The sequence below is a fragment of the Haematobia irritans genome, chromosome 3, assembly GCF_050003625.1.
Source record: "Haematobia irritans isolate KBUSLIRL chromosome 3, ASM5000362v1, whole genome shotgun sequence".
Classification (NCBI taxonomy): Eukaryota; Metazoa; Arthropoda; class Insecta; order Diptera; family Muscidae; genus Haematobia; species Haematobia irritans.
Genome location: NC_134399.1, coordinates 69,155,682 through 69,177,133, shown reverse-complemented (window position 1 = coordinate 69,177,133; position 21,452 = coordinate 69,155,682). Strand labels below are relative to the sequence as shown.

The window sequence follows — 21,452 nt, the reverse complement described above, 5'->3', positions numbered from 1 at the left end:
AACCCGAATATATTACCGGCATTTAGTTAGCATTGAACTTATTTGTATGACATTGAAATTTTATTGGCATTTAATTCATAAAATTTTTGAGACATTCTTGGAATAAACTGACTTTTTGTGTGCAGTGGGGTTTAAATATCATATTCATTGCTGGTACCAAATACTGGTACTTTCAAATAATAAGCGGAAAATTTTTGACAATAGCATATAAATTTTCAACATAGTGGTGTTTTTATACCCTCCACCATAGGATGGGGGGTATATTAACTTTGTCATTCCGTTTGTAACACATCGAAATATTGCTCTAAGACCCCAAGTATATATATTCTGGGTCGTGGTGAAATTCTGGGTCGATCTGAGCATGTCCGTCCGTCTGTTGAAATCACGCTAACTTCCGAACGAAACAAGCTATCGACTTGAAACTTGGCACAAGTAGTTATTATTGATGTAGGTCGGATGGTATTGAAAATGGGCCGTATCGGCCCCCATATAAACGGACCCCCAAATTTGGCTTGCAGCCCTCTAAGAGGAGCAAATTTCATCCGATCCGGCGGAAATTTGGTACAAGGTGTTAGCATATGATCTCTAACAACCATGCAAAAATTGGTCCACATCGGTCCATAATTATATATAGCCCCCATATAAACCGATCCCACGATTTGGCTTTCGGAGCCTCTAAGAGAAGCAAATTTCATCCGATCCGGCTGAAATTTGGTACATGGTATTAGTATATGGTCTTTATCAACCATGCAAAAATTGCTCCACATCGGTCCATAATTATATATAGCCCCCATATAAACCGATCCCCAGATTGGCTTGCGAAGCCTCTAAGAGAAGAAAATTTCATCCGATCCGGCTGAAATTTGGAACATTGTGTTAGTATACGGTCTCTAACAACTATGTAAAAATTGGTCTACATCGGTCAATAATTATATATAGCCCCCATATAAACCGATCACCCGATTTGGCTTGCCGAGCCTATAAGAGAAGCAAATTTCATCCGATCCGGCTGACATTTGGTACATGGTATTGGTATATGGTATCTAACAACCATGCAAAAATTGGTCCACATCGGTCAATAATTATATATAGCCCCCATATAAACCGACACGCCGATTTGGCTTGCGGAGCCTCTAAGAGAAGAAAATTTCATCCGATCCGGCTGAAATTTGGTACATTGTGTTAGTATATGGTCTCTACCAACTATGCAAAAATTGGTCCACATCGGTCAATAATTATATATAGCCCCCATATAAACCGATCCCCCGATTTGGCTTGCGAAGCCTCTAAGAGAAGAAAATTTCATCCGATTCGGTTGAAATTTGGTACATGATGTTAGTACATGATATTTAACCATGCCAAAAGTGATCCATATCAGTTCATAATCATATATAGCCCCCATATAAACCGATCCCGTGCAAACGTCCATATTGATTCGTAATTATTTGTAGACTTACATACCTTTTTTGTCTAATATATAACAAGTATGGACTAACTCACAATTTAGAAAACGATGTTAAGAAGTTTTAAGATACCACAACCCAATTAATTCGATTGTGGATGACAGTCTTTCGTAGAAGTTTCTACGCAATCCATGGTGGAGGGTACATAAGATTCGGCCTGGCCGAACTTACGGCCGTATATACTTGTTTTTAGATATTTTGTTTGTTTAACTTTTTCCATTAACCTGTAAAAGGTATGAAGCTTTTCACGATGTTAGAGAGAACAACTTACGGAAATTGTTGATGTGTAAACCTTTTCTTATGTTATTCTTTCTAAAATCGTGAAGAGCATCATTGCTTTTTCAACTTAATGAAGAAATGAAAAAATATATCACATATTCTGGCTTTAATGAACTTGGTACAGAAGTTAAATCTAAAATTTCCAGAAGTTAATGTAAAATTTCCTCCTAAATGAGATTCTGGATCTATAAAATTCAGCTTTGCATAGATTCTATAAGAAATCTTAACTCTGCAAGGACATCGGGTATATCTATGTGGAACATTTTAACCCTATCGAGCTATATCATGCTATGAATCTATATGGGTTGTATTAAACCCTATGTGGTTATAGAATAAAAATAAGATCTCTATGAAAACGTGGCTATAATCAGATCCTTAATCACCATCCTACCCTACAATCAAAATTTGGCGCTTCTATGCACTCAAAAATAAAATTGGCATATCGACTTAACATATGTAGATCTATATAAAAATCTGGACCGAGAATAACCCTATTTTGCGTTCCCCACATAACTCTGCAAAATTTCTGACAATTCAAAGACTGGACATACACTGTTAGAAAAATATGTTTTTCATATGTTTCGATATAAATAAAATGTGTTTCGGGCACAATTTTTAAACACCATATATTTAAGTGCAAACATGTAATGTTATCAAACTAACACTAAATGTTTGGAACACATATGTTAATATGTTAGAATATATTATGTTTGGGGAATGCATGTTTCATAAAAATTATATGTGTGAATGTAAACATATATACATTTACAAATTTCGAGTAAACATATATATGTTGTGATATTTTATTCACAGAGCGACAGAGAGAGAGAGAGAGAGAGAGTATAGAGAAAGAAATAGAGATAAAAACCGGGAGGGTCGACGAAAGATATCAAATTAACACAGCGAGAGAATCAAAAGAGAGCAATTTCTGTGAAATCGCTTATATGTTGTTTCGGAAACTGCTTTATGATAAGGCCAAAAATTGTATATGCTTAAGTCTAAATATTATTTAATTTAAGCCTAATTATTATTTAATTTGTGTATATTATAAAATTATTTATGTATGTTTCTACTCGACCCCACGTTCTTCCTTTGTTAGAGTTTTTGAATTCCTTCCAAAATTTCAAACTTTTATACCAAAACCAGTTTTTTATTACAAAATTGTTATTTTTGCAATAAAAAAATAATATCTTAGCCAAAAGCTCAGTCCATTTCGTTTATATCAAGCACTGTTTCTGACTGTAAATCTTTAATAACCTACATTTCGAAGTTTCATTATAAAAATTTAATATAGTATAAATATAAATGTGTAAATTAAAAAAAAAAAATGGTGTTTGGTCGGAGCAGGGATTGAACCCACGACCCTTTGCATGTACGGCAGACATGCTAACCACTGCTCCACGTTGCCAACACATGTATGTTTCTGTTAAATAATGTTATGTTTGCATGGGCTCGTGGGCGCTGCAAACTATGCTATATAAATGTAACTTATAACGATAATTGTCTACTGGTGACTATAACAGCTACGTAGCTCAGTGGTAGTGTGTTGGCTTACAAACTGTATGGTCCTCGGTTCGATTCTCCGTCCAGGCGAAAGGTATAATTTAAAAAAATTATAAAATTGAATAATTTCTTCAACATTATTTGTATTACAGAAAAAGGTGCCAAGAACTAAAAAATTTCGTGGAAGTGAAAATTATGTTAGGGAATGAGCACAATCTTCTTTGGGGAAAATTCTTCCAAGCATATAATATTTTTGGGCTCAAAATGCTTCCAAACATATTATATGTTCACATAAAACAAACATATTAATGTTTCGGCAGTATCCAATAATATATGTGCTTCCTGCAAAATATGTTTGGAACATATGTTAGAGAGGCGATTTTTTTTGAGGGTGTATGTAAGACTGGAAAAAATGCTAAACTAAACATATGCCCCCTAAACCCTCAAGAAAACATAAAACAAATCTCCATTATTGGAAGTTGCATTTTCTATATCGCCGTAGAATTTCACCATGGCCAATACACTTTGTATGGTTTTCTGATATGAATATGGGAAATGCTTACTACACAACTTTGTTTTGGTTATTCGACCGAAGAACCCAATGTAATCTAATTTGTGCAAATATTTGCTTTTGTTACGAAATTAGGAAATGTTTTTTTTTTTAAATATTTAGTTCCGCCGCAGTCGCGCAAATTTTTAAGACACCGACTCAAGCAAAATCTTCCGATTCCGACTACGTACTATGAGCAACTAAATCGAAAAGGTAGTGACCCATGATGCATTCCACATTTAGGTCACAAAGACTTGTTTTTAAGTTAGTTTAAGCGGAAAATATCCGAAAACTTGTTTATGTATTTATATTTTTATTATAGCTTTCCAATAACAATGAAAAAAAGACTGAAGAAACGGACGAAAGTAACAGACCTAATTGGGGCAATGGTTTAGAATTTCTAATGTCCTGTATATCGATGTCCGTTGGTCTTGGCAATATTTGGCGATTTCCCTTCACAGCTTATGAAAATGGAGGAGGAGCTTTTTTGATACCATATTTGGTTGTCCTATTTCTAATAGGTAAAATTATAACAAACTTTATGTTATTGAAGTAATTGAAATTAAAACAAAAAACTCTTTTCTAGGTAAGCCCATGTACTATTTAGAAATGATCATAGGACAATTTACAAGTAAAGGTTCTGTGAAAGTATGGTCCATATGTCCTTCCTTTGTAGGTAAGTGTGATACTTTTTATTTTATTTTTGTAGTCAAATGTTTGTCACAATCATGTTATTTTCTTCAAAATTATGTATCTGACTTCGTCAACCGAGAAAACAATTTTTGTGACAAAAATGTTACATGTTCTCCGTCCAAACATAACATTTTGTTCTTGAAACATATTTGGTGTTAATATTCCTTCTCTGCGTGTATTAGATAAAAAAAGGCAGATTAGTTACCTATATAACCTCAGTTCTTGATCGGTGATCAGAGCAGTCTATGAATAATTATGAACGCACGATAATTAGAAAGCCAAATTCCAACCGGATCGGATGAAATTTGTTCTCCATAAGGCCCCAGAAATCAAATCTAGGGATCGTTTAGGGATGTTGCCCATATCGGTCCAGAATTATATGTAAAGGGTGATACGGTCAAAATTTGGTCAAGGGAAAACGCGTGTAAATCTGTGAAATCGTTTATTTAAAAAATCAAATTAAATTTATTTTTCAAGTTCAATTAGTATAAAATTCAGGAAAAATATTCAGTTGGGCTTTCGCTTTTCCAAATCCGAATTGCCGGGCCTCACGCTTGACACCTGCCATCAGATTTTGTACAGCCACCTTGTCCACCTTCTTCGCCGCAGAAAGCCAGTTTGCCTTGAACTGCTGCTCGTCCTTAGCAGTTTTTTGGTCTTCTTTAGGTTCCGCTTGACAATAGCCCAGTATTTCTTAATTGGGCGGAGCTCTGGCGTGTTGGGAGGGTTCTTGTCCTTGGGAACCACCTGCACGTTGTTGGCGGCGTACCACTCCATGGCCTTTTTACCGTAATGACAAGATGCCAAATCCGGCCAAAACAGTACGGAACAACCGTGTTTCTTCAGGAAAGGCAGCAGACGTTTATTCAAACACTCTTTCACGTACATTTCTTGGTTGACAGTCCCGGAAGCTATGAAAATGCTGCTTTTCAAGCCACAGGTACAGATGGCTTGCCAAACCAGATATTTCTTTGCGAACTTTGACAGTTTTATGTGCTTGAAAATATGTGCTACCTTTCCCCTTCCTTTTGCCGTATAAAACTCCTGTCCCGTAAGCTGCTTGTAGTCGGCTTTGACGTAGGTTTCGTCGTCCATTACCACGCAGTCAAACTTCGTCAGCACCGTCGTGTACAGCCTCCGGGATCGCGCTTTGGCCGTCGTATTTTGTTAATCATCGCGATTTGGAGTCACTACCTTCTTGTAAGTCGATAGTCCGGCTCGATGCACGGTTGTAGACGATACACCCAGCTTATTTGCATATACGCTGCTCTTCTTGCTTGGACGGCATTTTGACAACTGAAGAGTGAATTCCAAAATCAAAATAGTAGCAACATTCTACACACACACACCTTCAAAATGAGGGGTGTTCAGGTTTTTTAAATGCAAAATTGAAAGAAATACGTCAAGTTTATATTGACCAAATTTTGACCGTATCACCCTTTATATATATAGACTCCTCTATATAAACTGATCAAGAACTGAAGTATTTCACATACATATCTTATGGACTCATTTACATTTTAGAAGGCCATGTTAGGAAGTTTTAAGATATCTTGCCATCTTGTTACCAAAAGCCATGTAATTCGATTGTGGGATAGTCTTTAATACACGCAAAAAAGGGCACCTTGCTGGGTCAATTTTACTCTATTTTATTTCGCAGATATGTTAAAATTTCTCCATTATCAGAAAGTTACCTTAACTTTAATCACCATAGAATGGTGATGGGAGTACACCGAAAAAAGTCCGTTGTTAAACTAAAAAATTATTTGTTTGTTGTTAAATTTTAATATTTTTTTTTTGAAATTTTCCACAGCCCAAAGTAATTTTCCTTTTTTAAGTACGAGTATGTCGCAAACATTTCATGAACAGTGACCGTAGACATAAGTTCAATAGGGACTAAAGCAGAAGAAAATTTTCGTAAGATTCCCAAAAATAGTAATTTAAAATGGACATAATTTGTGCCAATGAATTTTTCTTTATGAGAGGATGTAATTTCCTGGTTTTAACAACGCTTTGTAAAAATCTCAAAATGTGAAGTACAATTTAGTTCAATTTTCGCATTCTGTGCATAATAAGTTTAGCATTCTATTTGCAAAAACTATTGGCGCGGAGTATAATGACTGTAATTTCCTGGTTTTAACAACGCTTTGTAAAAATCTCAAAATGTGAAGTACAATTTAGTTCAATTTTCGCATTCTGTGCATAATAAGTTTAGCATTCTATTTGCAAAAACTATTGGCGCGGAGTATAATGAGCTGTCATAATGCGGAGGAAAAGGAATCAATTAAACACCTCTTGTGCGAATGTCCTGCATTTTGTGTAAGGCGTAAGCGAATTTTAGGAGAATACAGCTTTAGATTGTTGTCGGACCTGGAAAATCTTAACTTAATCAGTCTGATAATGTTTTTGGAACAATTTGGTTGTTTTAACAGTAGAAAATAATCGAATAGGTTCGTATAGCAACCCTGTATGACGAAGATTTTTGAAGGGGGCTTATTATCATTTTTATGTTAGTCTAATATCAATGCAATGGGTCCAAACTAATTCTTTTACATATTATTAAAATTTTAATACGAGCTTATTGGACGTGAAGATTAAGGAATTTAATTTAACAACTAATATCTTCGATTCATGGTAGTGGTTATGTAAAATTCGGCCCGGACGAAGTTAAGACCTCATATACTTGTTTATGTGTACGTTAATTAAATGAACTAAATAGGAAAATAGTTATACACAAATAAAGCGTAAAGATTTAATAAATTCGTATTTCCCACAAAATAGTTCGAAATATCTTAAAATTTGTAGATTTGGAATACCTTCATAGTCAAAAAGTAATTTATTATAATATTATACATTTTTAATTTTAATTTTTAGGTGTTGGGTATGGTCAAGGATTTGGTACAATATGTATTATAACCTACTATTCATCTCTGATCGCACTCACATTATACTACATGATTGTTTCCTGTCAATCTGTCCTTCCATGGACGTATTGTCGGGATGAATGGGAAAATTGTGTGGACTCACTGCCAAAAGAGGAAGGTATGCAGTCACCAAATAATTCAACAATCAGATTGACCAGCAGCTCGGAGTTGTATTTCACGTGAGTTTCAATATATTGAATATATTGTATATTTGTATACAAATTGATAAAGTTAATTCTTAAATAGAAAATATTGTATGGTTATATGATAATTTATTACAGGATGATTTGGATAGGTTCGGTGATTAGTGTAGGGTAAATCTAATGGATTTGAACTTGTAGAAATGAAAGTTTATGCGATTCTTCAGGTCTAGGTCTATTGATGTTCGGTATAGCATACGGGGCTCGTTATTGGAAGAGTTTGATTCTTTTGTTGATCTTGGCATTGTTATGGATCGTAGGCTTAACTTTAATTATCATATTACTTCGATGGTGAGTAAGGCATCTGGGGTTCTCGTGTGGGATCCTCAGTATGATGTTTACATTGATAGGATAGAATCGGTTCTGAAGCAGTTCTTGTTGTTCGCTTTGAGACATCTTCATTGGAACAGTGATTTTCATTTATCTACTCTTAGAAGCCGACGGACGATGTTGAGCTCTATGATGATGTATAGGTTAGTTAGTGATGATATTCCATACTCGAAATTCATATATAGGATTAGGATAAATATTCGTTTTAGGGCATCTAGGAATTACCAGTTTCTTTTCATTGATTTTCAACGTTCGAACTATGCTTCTGTGGAGCCTATTCGTATGATGTGCATTAATTTTAATTCAATCTATCATCTAGTTGGCACTAACTTAAGTATTGATGTGATGAAGTCCAGAATTTTAGCATATTTGGATAACTAATACATTTTTTTGTTGAATAAGCTAGTATTTGTGATGTAATATATCCGGATGATGAGTCCTTCTCTGTAGCTGGTTACATCCCTCTGCCTCCACTCCGCCATGGTCCGGATCATGGTGTGTACGCTGTCCCTACGTTATGGGGACGTGGCCCTCACGGTCGGAAGGGCGGGAAAGTGGGCGGAGGGACCGTTCGAAAAATATAAATAAATAAATGTTCACAATGCTAACCAAGTCATATTTTTGAATAACTGACATTAATTTGTCATTTAATTTGATCACAATGAACTGAATAGTCTAAGTGAGCCTGAATCAAATCAAGCTGAAACTTTAACCTATTTTGTCACAAAAGAAATGTGGTTGTTTGTAATTAGTAACACTTCGTGCCATATGCACTGACGAAAAATACTGTTTTTCATCTGTTTGGGTATAAAAATTATATGCTTGGAACTCAAATTTTTTAACACAATATTTTTAAGTGCTAGCATATAATGTTCATAAACTAGCACAACATGTTTGGAACATATATGATAATATGTTAGAACATATTATGTTTGGGACATAACATTGTTTATGGATGCAAACATATATGAATTTAGAAATATAATTAAATAACACCAAGTATTATGAATAAATAATTTAATTAAATAAAATTAAAAACATTTTATTAAAATAAGCAAGGGTCTTATAAATTGCATAATATTAATAATAAAATTAAAATAATACTAAAACACTATAGCCATAGTATTGAAACATCATAGGAAGAGCTTCTTATTCATTAAGTACATATTAATCCAATTTAAGACATTAGTGAACACATGTAAAAATAATATGGAAGTAAACAAGTTCTACTGAACAAATTCTAATATCGTCCTAGCAAAGATGGACTTTTTAAGGTTTGAAATTCACTTTTTCAAGGTTTGAATATGAAATAAAGCTTTAAACCTTTCACTACCGAATTAAAAGTAGCCATTGCAAAATTATTTTTTCTTCAGAACGAGTGTATTCTAGTGATATAGAGTACAAAACAACAAATTTTGGAATTACAATTATGTAAACATTGATGTAGCAAGATGTCCTCCTAGGTGGACATTGGTAGTCAAAGGAGTCAATTCACCTAAATATACTTAAACACATTTTAATATGTGACCTTCAATTCTGTTAAAAAATTTTTGTTTGTTTTGTTTTTGCTTGTTTCCTGCATAATCGAAAGCTTAATTTTGATAACTTTTTTATCCGAATTCTGGTTTATGAGTTCAAAAACGCAAATTGGGTATTAAATCCTTTATTAAAACTCCTTAAGGTTTGATGTTTGTATATAGGATATACATAGGATGAATATTTGTTTATTTTACGAACCGGTTAGCTAGAAAATTTAGACTTTTTTGTGCTTGAACTATTTTTAAAGGGTGATACGGTCAAAATTTGGTTAATATAAACTTAACGTATTTCTTTCAATTTTGCATTTAAAAAACTTGAACACCCCTCATTTTGAAGGTGTGTGTGTGTGTAGAATGTTGCTCCTATTTTGATTTTGGAATTCACTCTTCAGTTGTCAAAATGCCGTCCAAGCAAGAAGAGCAGCGTATCAAAATTTTGCTCGCGCATCGCGAAAATCCGAGCTACTCGCACGCTAAGCTGGCAAAATCGCTAAAAGTTGCCAAATCAACCGTTACAAATGTAATTAAAGTGTTTGGGGAATGTTTGTCGACAGCCAGGAAGTCTGGATCGGGGGGAAATCGAAAACCGGAAGCCGCTGAGAAGACAAAGAGAGTTGCCGGTAGTTTCAAGCGAAACCCTAACCTCTCTCTCCGAGATGCCGCAAATAAGCTGGGTGTATCGTCTACAACCGTGCATCGAGCCAAAAAACGAGCCGGACTATCGACTTACAAGAAGGTAGTGACTCCAAATCGCGATGATAAACAAAATACGACGGTCAAAGCGCGATCCCGGAGGCTGTACACGACGATGCTGACGAAGTTTGACTGCGTGGTAATGGACAACGAAACCTACGTCGAAGCCGACTACAAGCAGCTTCCGGGACAGGAGTTTTATACGGCAAAAGGAAGGGGAATTTAGCAGATATTTTCAAGCACATAAAACTGTCAAAGTTCGCAAAGAAATATCTGGTTTGGCAAGCCATCTGTACCTGTGGCTTGAAAAGCAGCATTTTCATAGCTTCCGGGACTGTCAACCAAGAAATTTACGTGAAAGAGTGTTCGAATAAACGTCTGCTGCCTTTCCTGAAGAAACACGGTTGTTCCGTACTGTTTTGGCCGGATTTGGCATCTTGCCATTACGGTAAAAAGGCCATGGAGTGGTACGCCGCCAACAACGTGCAGGTGGTTCCCAAGGACAAGAACCCTCCCAACACGCCAGAGCTCCGCCCAATTGAGAAATACTGGGCTATTGTCAAGCGGAACCTAAAGAAGACCAAAAAAACTGCTAAGGACGAGCAGCAGTTCAAGGAAAACTGGCTTTCTGCGGCGAAGAAGGTGGACAAGGTGGCTGTACAAAATCAGATGGCAGGTGTCAAGCTTGAGGCCCGGCAATTCGGATTTGGAAAAGCGAAAGCCCAACTGAATATTTTTCCTGAATTTTATACTAATTGAACTTGAAAAAGAAATTTAATTTGATTTTTTAAATAAACGATTTCACCGATTTACACGCGTTTTCCCTTGACCAAATTTTGACCGTATCACCCTTTACTAAAATTGTGCCGAGTTCCTTCAAAACTCAAAATCGTGAAAATATTTTTTTTAGCTGCTATGGGATTTACAGATCCCAATGCAATATCTTTTTATACCCTCCACCATAGGATGGGGGTATATTAACTTTGTCATTCCGTTTGTAACACATCGAAATATTGCTCTAAGACCCCATAAAGTATATATATTCTGGGTCGTGGTGAAATTTTGAGTCGATCTAAGCATGTCCGTCCGTCCGTCCGTCTGTCCGTCCGTCCGTCTGTCCGTCTGTCCGTCTGTCCGTCTGTCCGGCTGTCCGTCCGTCTGTGGAAATCACGCTAACTTCCGAACGAAACAAGCTATCGACTTGAAACTTGGCACAAGTAGTTGTTATTAATGTAGGTCGGATGGTATTGAAAATGGGCCATATCGGACCACGTTTACGTATAGCCCCCATATAAACCGATCCCCAAATTTGGCTTGGGGAGCCTCCCGGAGCAGCAAAATTCATCCGATCCGGTTGAAATTTGGTACGTGGTCTTAGTATACGGTCTCTAACAACCATGCAAAAATTGGTCCATATCGGTCCATAATTATATATGGCCCCCATATAAACCGATCCTCAGATTTGACCTCCGGAGCCTCTTGGAGGGGCAAAATTCATCCGATCCGATTGAAATTTGGTACCTGATGTTAGTATATGGTCTCTAACAACCATGCAAAAATTGGTCCATATCGGTCCATAATTATATATAGCCCCCATATAAACCGATCCCCAGATTTGACCTCCGGAGCCTCTTGGAGGGGCAAAATTCATCCGATCCGGTTGAAATTTGGTACCTGATGTTAGTTTACGGCCTCTAATAACCATGCAAAAATTGGTCCATATCGGTCCATAATTATATATAGCCCCCATATAAACCGATCCCCAGATTTGACCTCCGGAGCCTCTTGGAAGAGCAAAATTCATCCGATCCAGTTGAAATTTGGTACATGGTGTTAGTATATGGTCTCTAACAACCATGCAAAAATTGGTCCATATCGGTCCATAATTATATATAGTTCCCATATAAACCGTCCCCAGATTTGACGCCGGAACCTCTTGGAGGAGCAAAAGTCATCCGATACGGTTGAAATTTGGTACATTTTGTCAATATATGGCCTCTAACAGCCATGTAAAAATTGTTCCATATCGGTCTTTAGTTATATATAGCCGATGACTTATTACACAAAAATTGGTCCATATCGCCAAAAATAATCTACCAAAACTTTATTTCCATAGAATATTTTGTCAAATTTTATTACTATAGAAAGTTTTGTCAAAATTTCATTTCTATAGAAAGTTTTGTCAAAAGTTTATTTCTATACAAATGTTTGTCAAAATTTTATTTCCATAGAAAATTTTGTCAAAATTTTATTTCTATAGAAAATTTTGTAATCGACCAAAACTTTATTTCCATAGAAAATTTTGTCAAATTTTATTACTATAGAAAGTTTTGTTAAAATTTCATTTCTATAGAAAGTTTTGTCCAAAGTTTATTTCTATAGAAATGTTTGTCAAAATTTTATTTCTATAGAAAATTTTGTAAAAAATTTATTTCTGTAGAAAATTTTGTCAACATTTTATTTCTATACAAAATTTTGTCAAAATTTTATTTCTATACAAAATTTTGTCAACATTTTATTTCTATAGAAATTTTTGTCAAAATTGTATTGCTATAGAAAATTTTGTCAACATTTTACTTCCATAGAAAATTTTGTCAACATTTTATTTCTATAGAAAATTTTGTCAAGTTTTTATTTCTATAGAAAATTTTGTCAAATTTTTATTTCTATAGAAAATTTTGTCAAAATTTTATTTCTATAGAAAATTTTGTCAAACTAGATTATATACGTATTTAATCGGCCTTTTTTTGTTTAATATATACCCCGTATGGGCTAACTTACAATTTAGAAGACAGTGTTAAAAAGTTTTACGATACCTTGCCATCGGCAAGTGTTATCGCAACCCAAGTAATTCGATTGTGGATGACAGCCTTTAGTAGAAGTTCCTACGCAATCCATGGTGGAGGGTACATAAGATTCGGCCTGGCCGAACTTACGGCCGTATATACTTGTTTATAATAATTTCGAATTTTGTCATTGCATATAACATTTTTAGTCTAATAATATTTAAATAATATTTATTAAATTTTGCAACCTTTGGCTACCGATGACCACTATAGAGAACATGACTTAATCGACTTACCCTGTTTATACCGTACACCCAATTTTAAATTTTTGATGTCCTTTTAGTTAAATAACACTTCCTCTCATACAGAAAAAAACAGAATTGTATACTATAAATAGGTCACCTTAATTGCTCAAGGGCAATATCAGAAATGAAGAAAATTGAGATTTCACTTTTTCCATAGACAAAAAACTTGCATAAAATTGACGAAACACATGTTCGACTATATAATATTAGAAGGACCCCCTTAACATTCTCCAACAAAAAATTTAAATAAAGCATACAAGTATAATGTATAATCGACGCTCAAATTTATGGACATTTGTACATTTTTCTTCTCACACAAATAATAAACTTTTAGTATTTAGACTATTAATTTTGTATAATAATTATTTCTCGATTTTACAGTGAAATTGTAACAAAAGAGAAACTACAGATAGCAGATGGTCTCGGAACTCCCAATTTATATCTAACATTAACACTGCTCGCCTCTTGGATTGTTATATTTCTTGTTATAAGTAAAGGTGTTAAAAGTTCAGGAAAAGCAGCATACTTTTTGGCGATATTTCCTTATGTCGTATTGGCGGCCTTATTAGTTCGTGCAGTTACGTTAGATGGCGCTGTTGATGGAATTCTGTTCTTTCTAAAACCTGATTGGGGTCAATTAGTGAATTTGAAGGTATTTCCATTAATATAGTAAAAAAAACAAGTTATACACATACGTGTACACAGATAATTACAATTGTACTCATTATTTCACAATAGTGTGGAAATTTTTAATTTAGAAAAGTAAAATTTTCCACTTTCGATATTGTTCACTAATTATATACATTAGAAATCATATTTAAAAAGTAATGTTTTATTACAGGTGTGGAAAGAAGCCGTCGTCCAATGCTTTTTTTCGTTGGCCGTTGGTAATGGCCCTATAATTATGTTTTCATCATACAACAGATTTGATCATCCAATTTACAGGTACGTACTATAAAATCTCATCATAAACTAGATATAATAGAATTAAGGTGACTACTTAATAAATAATTTTCTTGTTGTAAAAACATCGCAGTTTTTAAATAACCAGGTTTGTTTAACAAACGATTAAAATTGGGTAGATTTAAGTGACCTTCCCTAATTTAATGTAATAGGTTTTTATACCCACCGCCACAGAATGCTGATGGGGGGTACGACTATGGTTCTAGAAACCCTAGTTTTTATCCAATTTGACTGAAATCTATAGGTATTTTAGGACCACAAATAGGTGTCCCAGATATGGTGTGTATCGGTCCATGCACGGATGAAAAAGACTGTTTTTCATATGTTTGGCTATAAACATTATATGTTTGGAACACAAATTTTTAAACACAATATTTTTGAGTGCAAGCATATAATGTTCATAAACTAGCATAACATGTTTGGGACATATATGTTAATATGTTAGAACATATTATGTTTGGGACATAAAATGTTTGTAAATATAATATGCTTGGATGCAAACATATATTAATTTAGAAATAGCCTATAAACATATATGTGTTTAGTAGCTTGGAGCGCTATTTAACAGGGAGCGATATTGAATTAAGTTGGTGGTTGTCGCTTGTTATTACAAAATTAACATTTTATTTTTCCTTGGGCAATTGATCAGCTACTTCTATGATCCTTACAAACTGTGTGGTCCGCTGTTCGAATCCCCGTCCGGCAAAAGGTAAAATTAAAATAAAAAAAAAATCATAAAATTGAATAATTTCTTCTACAATGTTTGTATTACAGAAAAAAGGTGCTAAGAACTAAAAAATCTCGTGGAAGTGAGAAAGATGTGGGGGAATATACAATTAGGCAGAAACACAATTTTGAGCATTCAGGTCGAAAACCTATGTTGTTAGCACCTATATTACCTGTTTATGTTCATAATTCATTATAATTGTAAATATATAAATAAATAAATAAATAAAATGTTGAGCACAATATTGTTTGGGAGAATTTTTTTAAGCATATAATATTTTTGGGTGCAAAATGCTTCCAAACATATTATATGTTCACATAATAACATATTGTTTTTTGGAAGACAACATTACTGAATTTGGATGCAAAAATACAAAATGTTTGGAACTTAGACTACCCAAACATATATTGTTTAGACCAATATGCTTTCAAACATATTATATATTGGAAGAGATCAAACATATAAATGTTTGGGCAATACCCAAACTATTGGCCTAATATGAAAGACTATTGGCCTAATATGAAAGATTATGCAAACTGCATTTTAGGACACGCAATTTAGAACATACTTATGCCCATATGCAAAACAATTTATTGTCAGTTTATCGAAGGAATTTATATGTAAAAGTAGACTTGGATTTTTCTTTAATTTTTTTTTATATGGGGGAAATCTTAAAATTTTTATAAAATAAAGTTTATAATCTAAATTTAAATTTGCGTCCCTCTGAAGTAAGGTAAATTTTCATTAAAGCAAAGAAAAAAATTTTAATTAAAAGAAATTGTCTTTAAATGAGCTTATATATTGAATCTTTAAGATTTTATATACGATTCAAATATAGGCTAAGACTTATTTTAAGGATTTACATTTTGGTTTTTTAGAACTAAGAAAACGTCCAGTATCTGTTATAATTTGTTTTGAAACTCGCATTCGTTTGTTCAGAATGAAAATTCAAGATCTGTATCCTAATTATAATTTTATTGATCATAGATTTAAGGCCAGAGATGTCCTTACAAATGTGCTTTATTTTAAAGAAGCCGCATCTATGGCTCGGAATCAACACCAAAATCCTTAAGTGAAGGTCAAAATCTTTGGATCCAATTAAACATTTTTGAGTGTAGAAACCGTAGTTTTTATCCGATTTCCCTGAAATTGGAAATCTAGAGGTATTTTAGGACCACAAATAGGTGTGCCGAATAGGATGACACTATACCAAAACATAGATCGATCTCTCGATTTCGCTTCTTGGGTTTCTACAAACCTTAGTTTTTATCCGATTTTGCTGAAATTAGAAATCTAGATGCATTTTAGGACCGGTCCATTATTTGGTTAGACCCCAAATAGACCGACCTCCCGCTTTGACTTCTTGGGTTTCTAGAAATCTTATACTGCGTGATAAGGCTGTTATGATGGCTAATGTCCGATGGGAGGTTGTAACGACACCAAGCAAATATGGGCCATCTTAACTTAAATTTAAATTTTTATCCGATTTGCCTGAAATTAGAAATCTAGAAGTATTTTAGGCTCACAAAGACTCTAGTCGAATTTAGTTTTTATCGGTCCATTCTTTGCTTAAGCTTCCATATTGACAGATATCTCGATTCCATTTCTTGAGGGAATAGAATGGACACTGTACTGTTCATCCAAATTGCTTCAAACTAAAAGTAAAATTTACAGATTTTATCGTTAAAACCCAAATACAAATGTTTCTTATAATATCAGAATCTGGCCGATCTTCATGAGGGGGTATGTTTTTTCAAAATCCACGTGGAAATCTAAGTATTTTCAAGTAACTCGCTACGACGAGGAACTTTCTGAGGAAACTATTAAATTTGATTTATTCGGTCCGGCTGAACTTAAGGCTGTATATACTTAGGTTAGGTTAGGTGGCAGCCCGATGTATCTGGCTCACTTAGACTAACATATTCAGTCCATTGTGATACCACATTGGTGAAGTTCTCTCTTATCACTGAGTGCTGCCCGATTCCATGTTAAGCTCAATGACAAGGGACCTCCTTTTTATAGCCGAGTCCGAACGGCGTTCCACATTGCAGTGAAACCACTTAGAGAAGCTTTGAAACCCTCAGAAATGTCACCAGCATTACTAAGGTGGAAAAATCCACCGCTGAAAAACTTTTTGGAGTTCGGTGGAAGTAGGAATCGAACCCACGACCTTGTGTATGCAAGGCGGGCATGCTAACCATTGCACCACGGTGGCTCCCCTGTATATACTTGTTAATGTTCTTGAAAATGTTTATGTGAGGAAGGTTTTCCCTATTGTAAATTTCTTCTTTTTTATTTCAGAGATTGCATGATTGTAACCACCTTGGATACTGTAACGAGTTTGCTAGCTGGTATTACTATTTTTGGTATTCTAGGCAATCTGGCACATAACCTCAATATAACTGATATAAAGGAAGTCGTTCAAAGTGGAACAGCATTGGCATTCATATCCTATCCCGATGCTATTGCGAAATTTCAGGCGGTTCCCCAGTTTTTTGCTGTTCTATTCTTTTTTATGTTATTCGTCTTGGGTGTTGGCTCTATTGTGGCTCTACAGAGTACCATTGTCACTATCATATGTGATCAATTTAAATCATTGAAATATTGGGTAGTTGCCTTATTTTGTTCTACATGTGGATTCTTATTGGGATTGGTGTATGTTACTCCAGTGAGTTAAGATGTTAAGCAGTGAGTTAAGATGATGTAAGTCTATATAACATTGTTTTTATTTTACAGGGTGGTCAGTGGATTTTGAATTTGGTGGATTTTTACGGTGGTACTTATGTAATCTTTGTTATCGCAATTTTAGAAATCATTGGAATAATTTGGATATATGGTAAGCAAGTTGTTCAGATTTAAAGTTACATATTTACTGTTTAGATTTGTTCGAATTGGCTACCTTAGACAGGAAGCCATAAGACGCTGCAGGCGTAAACGTCCAACGGATTCAAATCCGAAGAGTTTGATGGCCTTTGTACGGTAGAAATTAATCGAGGTCATCCTTGATTGACACGTGCTTGTAATGTCCATAGGTTAAGTCTGGCACCCCGTTATTTTTGGCTCACTTAGATTATGCAGTCCATTTTGATACCTTCTTCTCTCTTATCAATCGGGCAGCAGTTTCTATGATTACCTTAATGACAAGTGATCTCCACTTAGAGAAGCTTTGAAATACTCAGAAATGTAACCAACATTGCTGAGAAGGGAAAATTCATATCTGAAAAACTTTTTGGTGTTTGGTCGAAATTGGGACCACGACCTTTATGCAAGACGGGAACGCTAAAGGGTGATACGGTCAAAATTTGGTCAATATATTGACGTATTTCTTTCAATTTTGCATTTAAAAAACCTGAACACCCCTCATTTTGAAAGTGTGTTTGTGTAGAATGTTGCTCCTATTTTGATTTTGGAATTCACTCTTCAGTTGTCAAAATGCCGTCCAAGCAAGAAGGGCAGCGTATCAAAATTTTGCTCGCGCATCGCGAAAATCCGAGCTACTCGCACGCAAAGCTGGCAAAATCGCTAAAAGTTGCCAAATCAACCGTTACAAATGTAATTAAAGTGTTTGGGGAACGTTTGTCGACAGCCAGGAAGTCTGGATCGGGGGGAAATCGAAAACCGAAAGCCGCTGAGACGACAAAGAGAGTTGCCGGTAGTTTCAAGCGAAACCCTAACCTCTCTCTCCGAGATGCCGCAAATAAGCTGGGTGTATCGTCTACAACCGTGCATCGAGCCAAAAAACGAGCCGGACTATCGACTTACAAGAAGGTAGTGACTACAAATCGCGATGATAAACAAAATACGACGGCCAAAGCGCGATCCCGGAGGCTGCACACGACGATGCTGACGAAGTTTGACTGCGTGGTAATGGACGACGAAACATATGTCAAAGCCGACTAAAAGCAGCTTCCGGGACAGGAATTTTATACGGCAAAAGGAAGGGGAAAGGTAGCACATATTTTCAAGCACATAAAACTGTCAAAGTTCGCAAAGAAATATCTGGTTTGGCAAGCCATCTGTACCTGTGGCTTGAAAAGCAGCATTTTCATAGCTTCCGGGACTGTCAACCAAGAAATTTACGTGAAAGAGTGTTTGAATAAACGTCTGCTGCCTTTCCTGAAGAAACACGGTTGTTCCGTACTGTTTTGGCCGGATTTGGCATCTTGCCATTACGGTAAAAAGGCCATGGAGTGGTACGCCGCCAACAACGTGCAGGTGGTTCCCAAGGACAAGAACCTTCCCAACACGCCAGAGCTCCGCCCAATTGAGAAATACAGGGCTATTGTCAAGCGGAACCTAAAGAAGACCAAAAAACTGCTAAGGACGAGCAGCGTGAGGCCCGGCAATTCGGATTTGGAAAAGCGAAAGCCTAACTGAATATTTTTCCTGAATTTTATACTAATTGAACTTGAAAAAGAAATTTAATTTGATTTTTTAAATAAACGATTTCACCGATTTACACGCGTTTTCCCTTGACCAAATTTTGACCGTATCACCCTTTAACCATTGCCCGGTCTGCGGGCGAAATGTTAGTCTGCCCTGGGATTCAATATTGTTTTTAAGACATTTTCCCGATAATATTCGGCGAATTCGAGCGCGGATTGACCGTTGGACCATCACTTGAGTTCTGGTGGCAAATCTATGGAGTCAATTTACAGCTGACCACTTTGCTGATCATTTCGTTTGTTCACAAACTGCTCAATATGGAATGCCTTCTCCGCGGAGAAAACCAATTTTTCGTCCACGTTTTGGATGCGATGCAATGTTACGAGAAACAAAGGATTTGTTCACATTTAAATGCTGTAGATTTCTAACAATAGCCACTTGTGGTGTTCCAGTCAAATGTAAGGCAATCACACTATCATTCTTGAATTCCATCAAGAATAACTTTATTTCTGAATGAAATAGATAAAAATGCTATTGTAGGCTTGTAAACAATAAAATGAATTGTGAATAGAAAAAAATCTGTAAACGTAATCTAAATTTAAGATCGCATTTATTTATGTATGCTTGATTTGAGTATTACTCTGAGTGGGTCAAAAATTAGTTGTACGCTTTACGAATGTGAAGTGCCGATATTAGGGCCCATCACCGCGAGTGGATTTTCTCCATTCATACTGACTAGTGAATTGGATAAACCCTGTATGGACATAATTAAGTATAGAACATGATTATCTAGCCATTATTCGTTTACACCTGCTTTGTGTGACGTTGCGGAGTCGTGTCAGAACCGTCATGGCCTACGATTTTTGATTAAAATTTCTTCAATCTCGGCAATGATGGGATCAATCATAAATTAAAACATTCATTGATCGTACTGATTTCTGTGATGTTTGTTTTAATTAAAAGAATTAAATGAATTAATTAAAAAATTATTTGAATTTAAATTATTTTTTTTTTATTAAATTAACTTTTTAATTGAAAAAATATTAATGATATTTCAGTAAAATTAATTTGAATTCTATATTATTTTATTAAAGGATTACAAAACTTCTGTGATGATGTGGAATTTATGACCAACAGAAAAGTGTCGTTATATTGGCGGTTATGCTGGTCATTCCTAACTCCAGTAATGATGTTGTTTATCTTTATTTACTCCATGGTAATCATTGAACCATTAACATACAAGAAAATTGAATATCCAGAAGGAGCTAATAGTAAGTAAAAATTAATTTCTATAATATTTAAATATATAACATTTTTATTCGAATACAATTTCAGTCGCTGGTTGGGTAATATTTGTAGTAGGCATTTCCCAATTTCCATTGTGGGGCTGGTGGTATATTAGGACCCATTATAAAGATTCATTTATCAATGTACGGTTTATATATGAACTATTCGATCATTTTTGGTATATATTAATTCTATTTTTGTAATTTTAGACATTAAGAACATCGTTCAAATATTCTGATGAATGGGGACCAAACAATCCTGAAACACGCGCCAAATGGATTGCTTATAAAGAAGCTTTGGCCGGAGAAAGAAGAAAAAAGCTTTTGAGCAATAAATTCGGATTTTTCAAGCAAAAAGTCTATAATATATCTGGAGCAGCAAATTGATCAAAATATAAATAAGTAGAATTTAAGTAAAGATTTACGTGCGTAATTAAAAAATTGTTAACATTTTAGATAAAAATATAAATTTGAAATTCGAAAACTGTTATGTCCCATAATTTCTTAATTTTATTTGAAAATCTAACCTCAATCGACCAAGATGTCTTTAAAAAACGTATACACGTCTGGAAGGAATTTGTCTAACATTTTAATAAGTACACACGCTCGAAAGTTCGGTCTGTCCAAATCTTAAATACTCGTGGGCCACATACGAGAAATTTCCCTGCAGACAGCTCTTCGTAATGAATTCTTTCCGCCGATTTTCTTTTTTGATGTAAAATGGTATGGATATCAAGTCTATTCATTATAATAGATGTATATGAAGATACTTATGGAAGTTTGAGGGCAAAAATTAAATCTGAAATTGGCGCGTACACACAAAGAA

The 21,452-nt window shown here is 34.9% G+C and overlaps 1 protein-coding gene across 3 annotated transcripts in view; it reads left to right on the top strand.

The window, feature by feature from the left end:
- Positions 1–21,126, top strand: part of LOC142229947 (sodium-dependent nutrient amino acid transporter 1-like) — a 33,951-nt gene extending 12,825 nt beyond the window's left edge. For all 3 annotated transcript variants that reach the window (XM_075300544.1, XM_075300545.1, XM_075300543.1), the window contains 10 exons: positions 4,118–4,316; positions 4,382–4,471; positions 7,363–7,591; positions 13,646–13,916; positions 14,106–14,209; positions 17,256–17,622; positions 17,691–17,790; positions 20,435–20,611; positions 20,676–20,770; positions 20,837–21,126. In XM_075300544.1, the coding sequence (XP_075156659.1) occupies positions 4,118–4,316; positions 4,382–4,471; positions 7,363–7,591; positions 13,646–13,916; positions 14,106–14,209; positions 17,256–17,622; positions 17,691–17,790; positions 20,435–20,611; positions 20,676–20,770; positions 20,837–21,013 (1,809 nt within the window). In that variant the 3' untranslated portion in view covers positions 21,014–21,126. The remainder of the gene's footprint in view (positions 1–4,117; positions 4,317–4,381; positions 4,472–7,362; positions 7,592–13,645; positions 13,917–14,105; positions 14,210–17,255; positions 17,623–17,690; positions 17,791–20,434; positions 20,612–20,675; positions 20,771–20,836) is intronic.
- Positions 21,127–21,452: the final 326 nt, after the last annotated feature.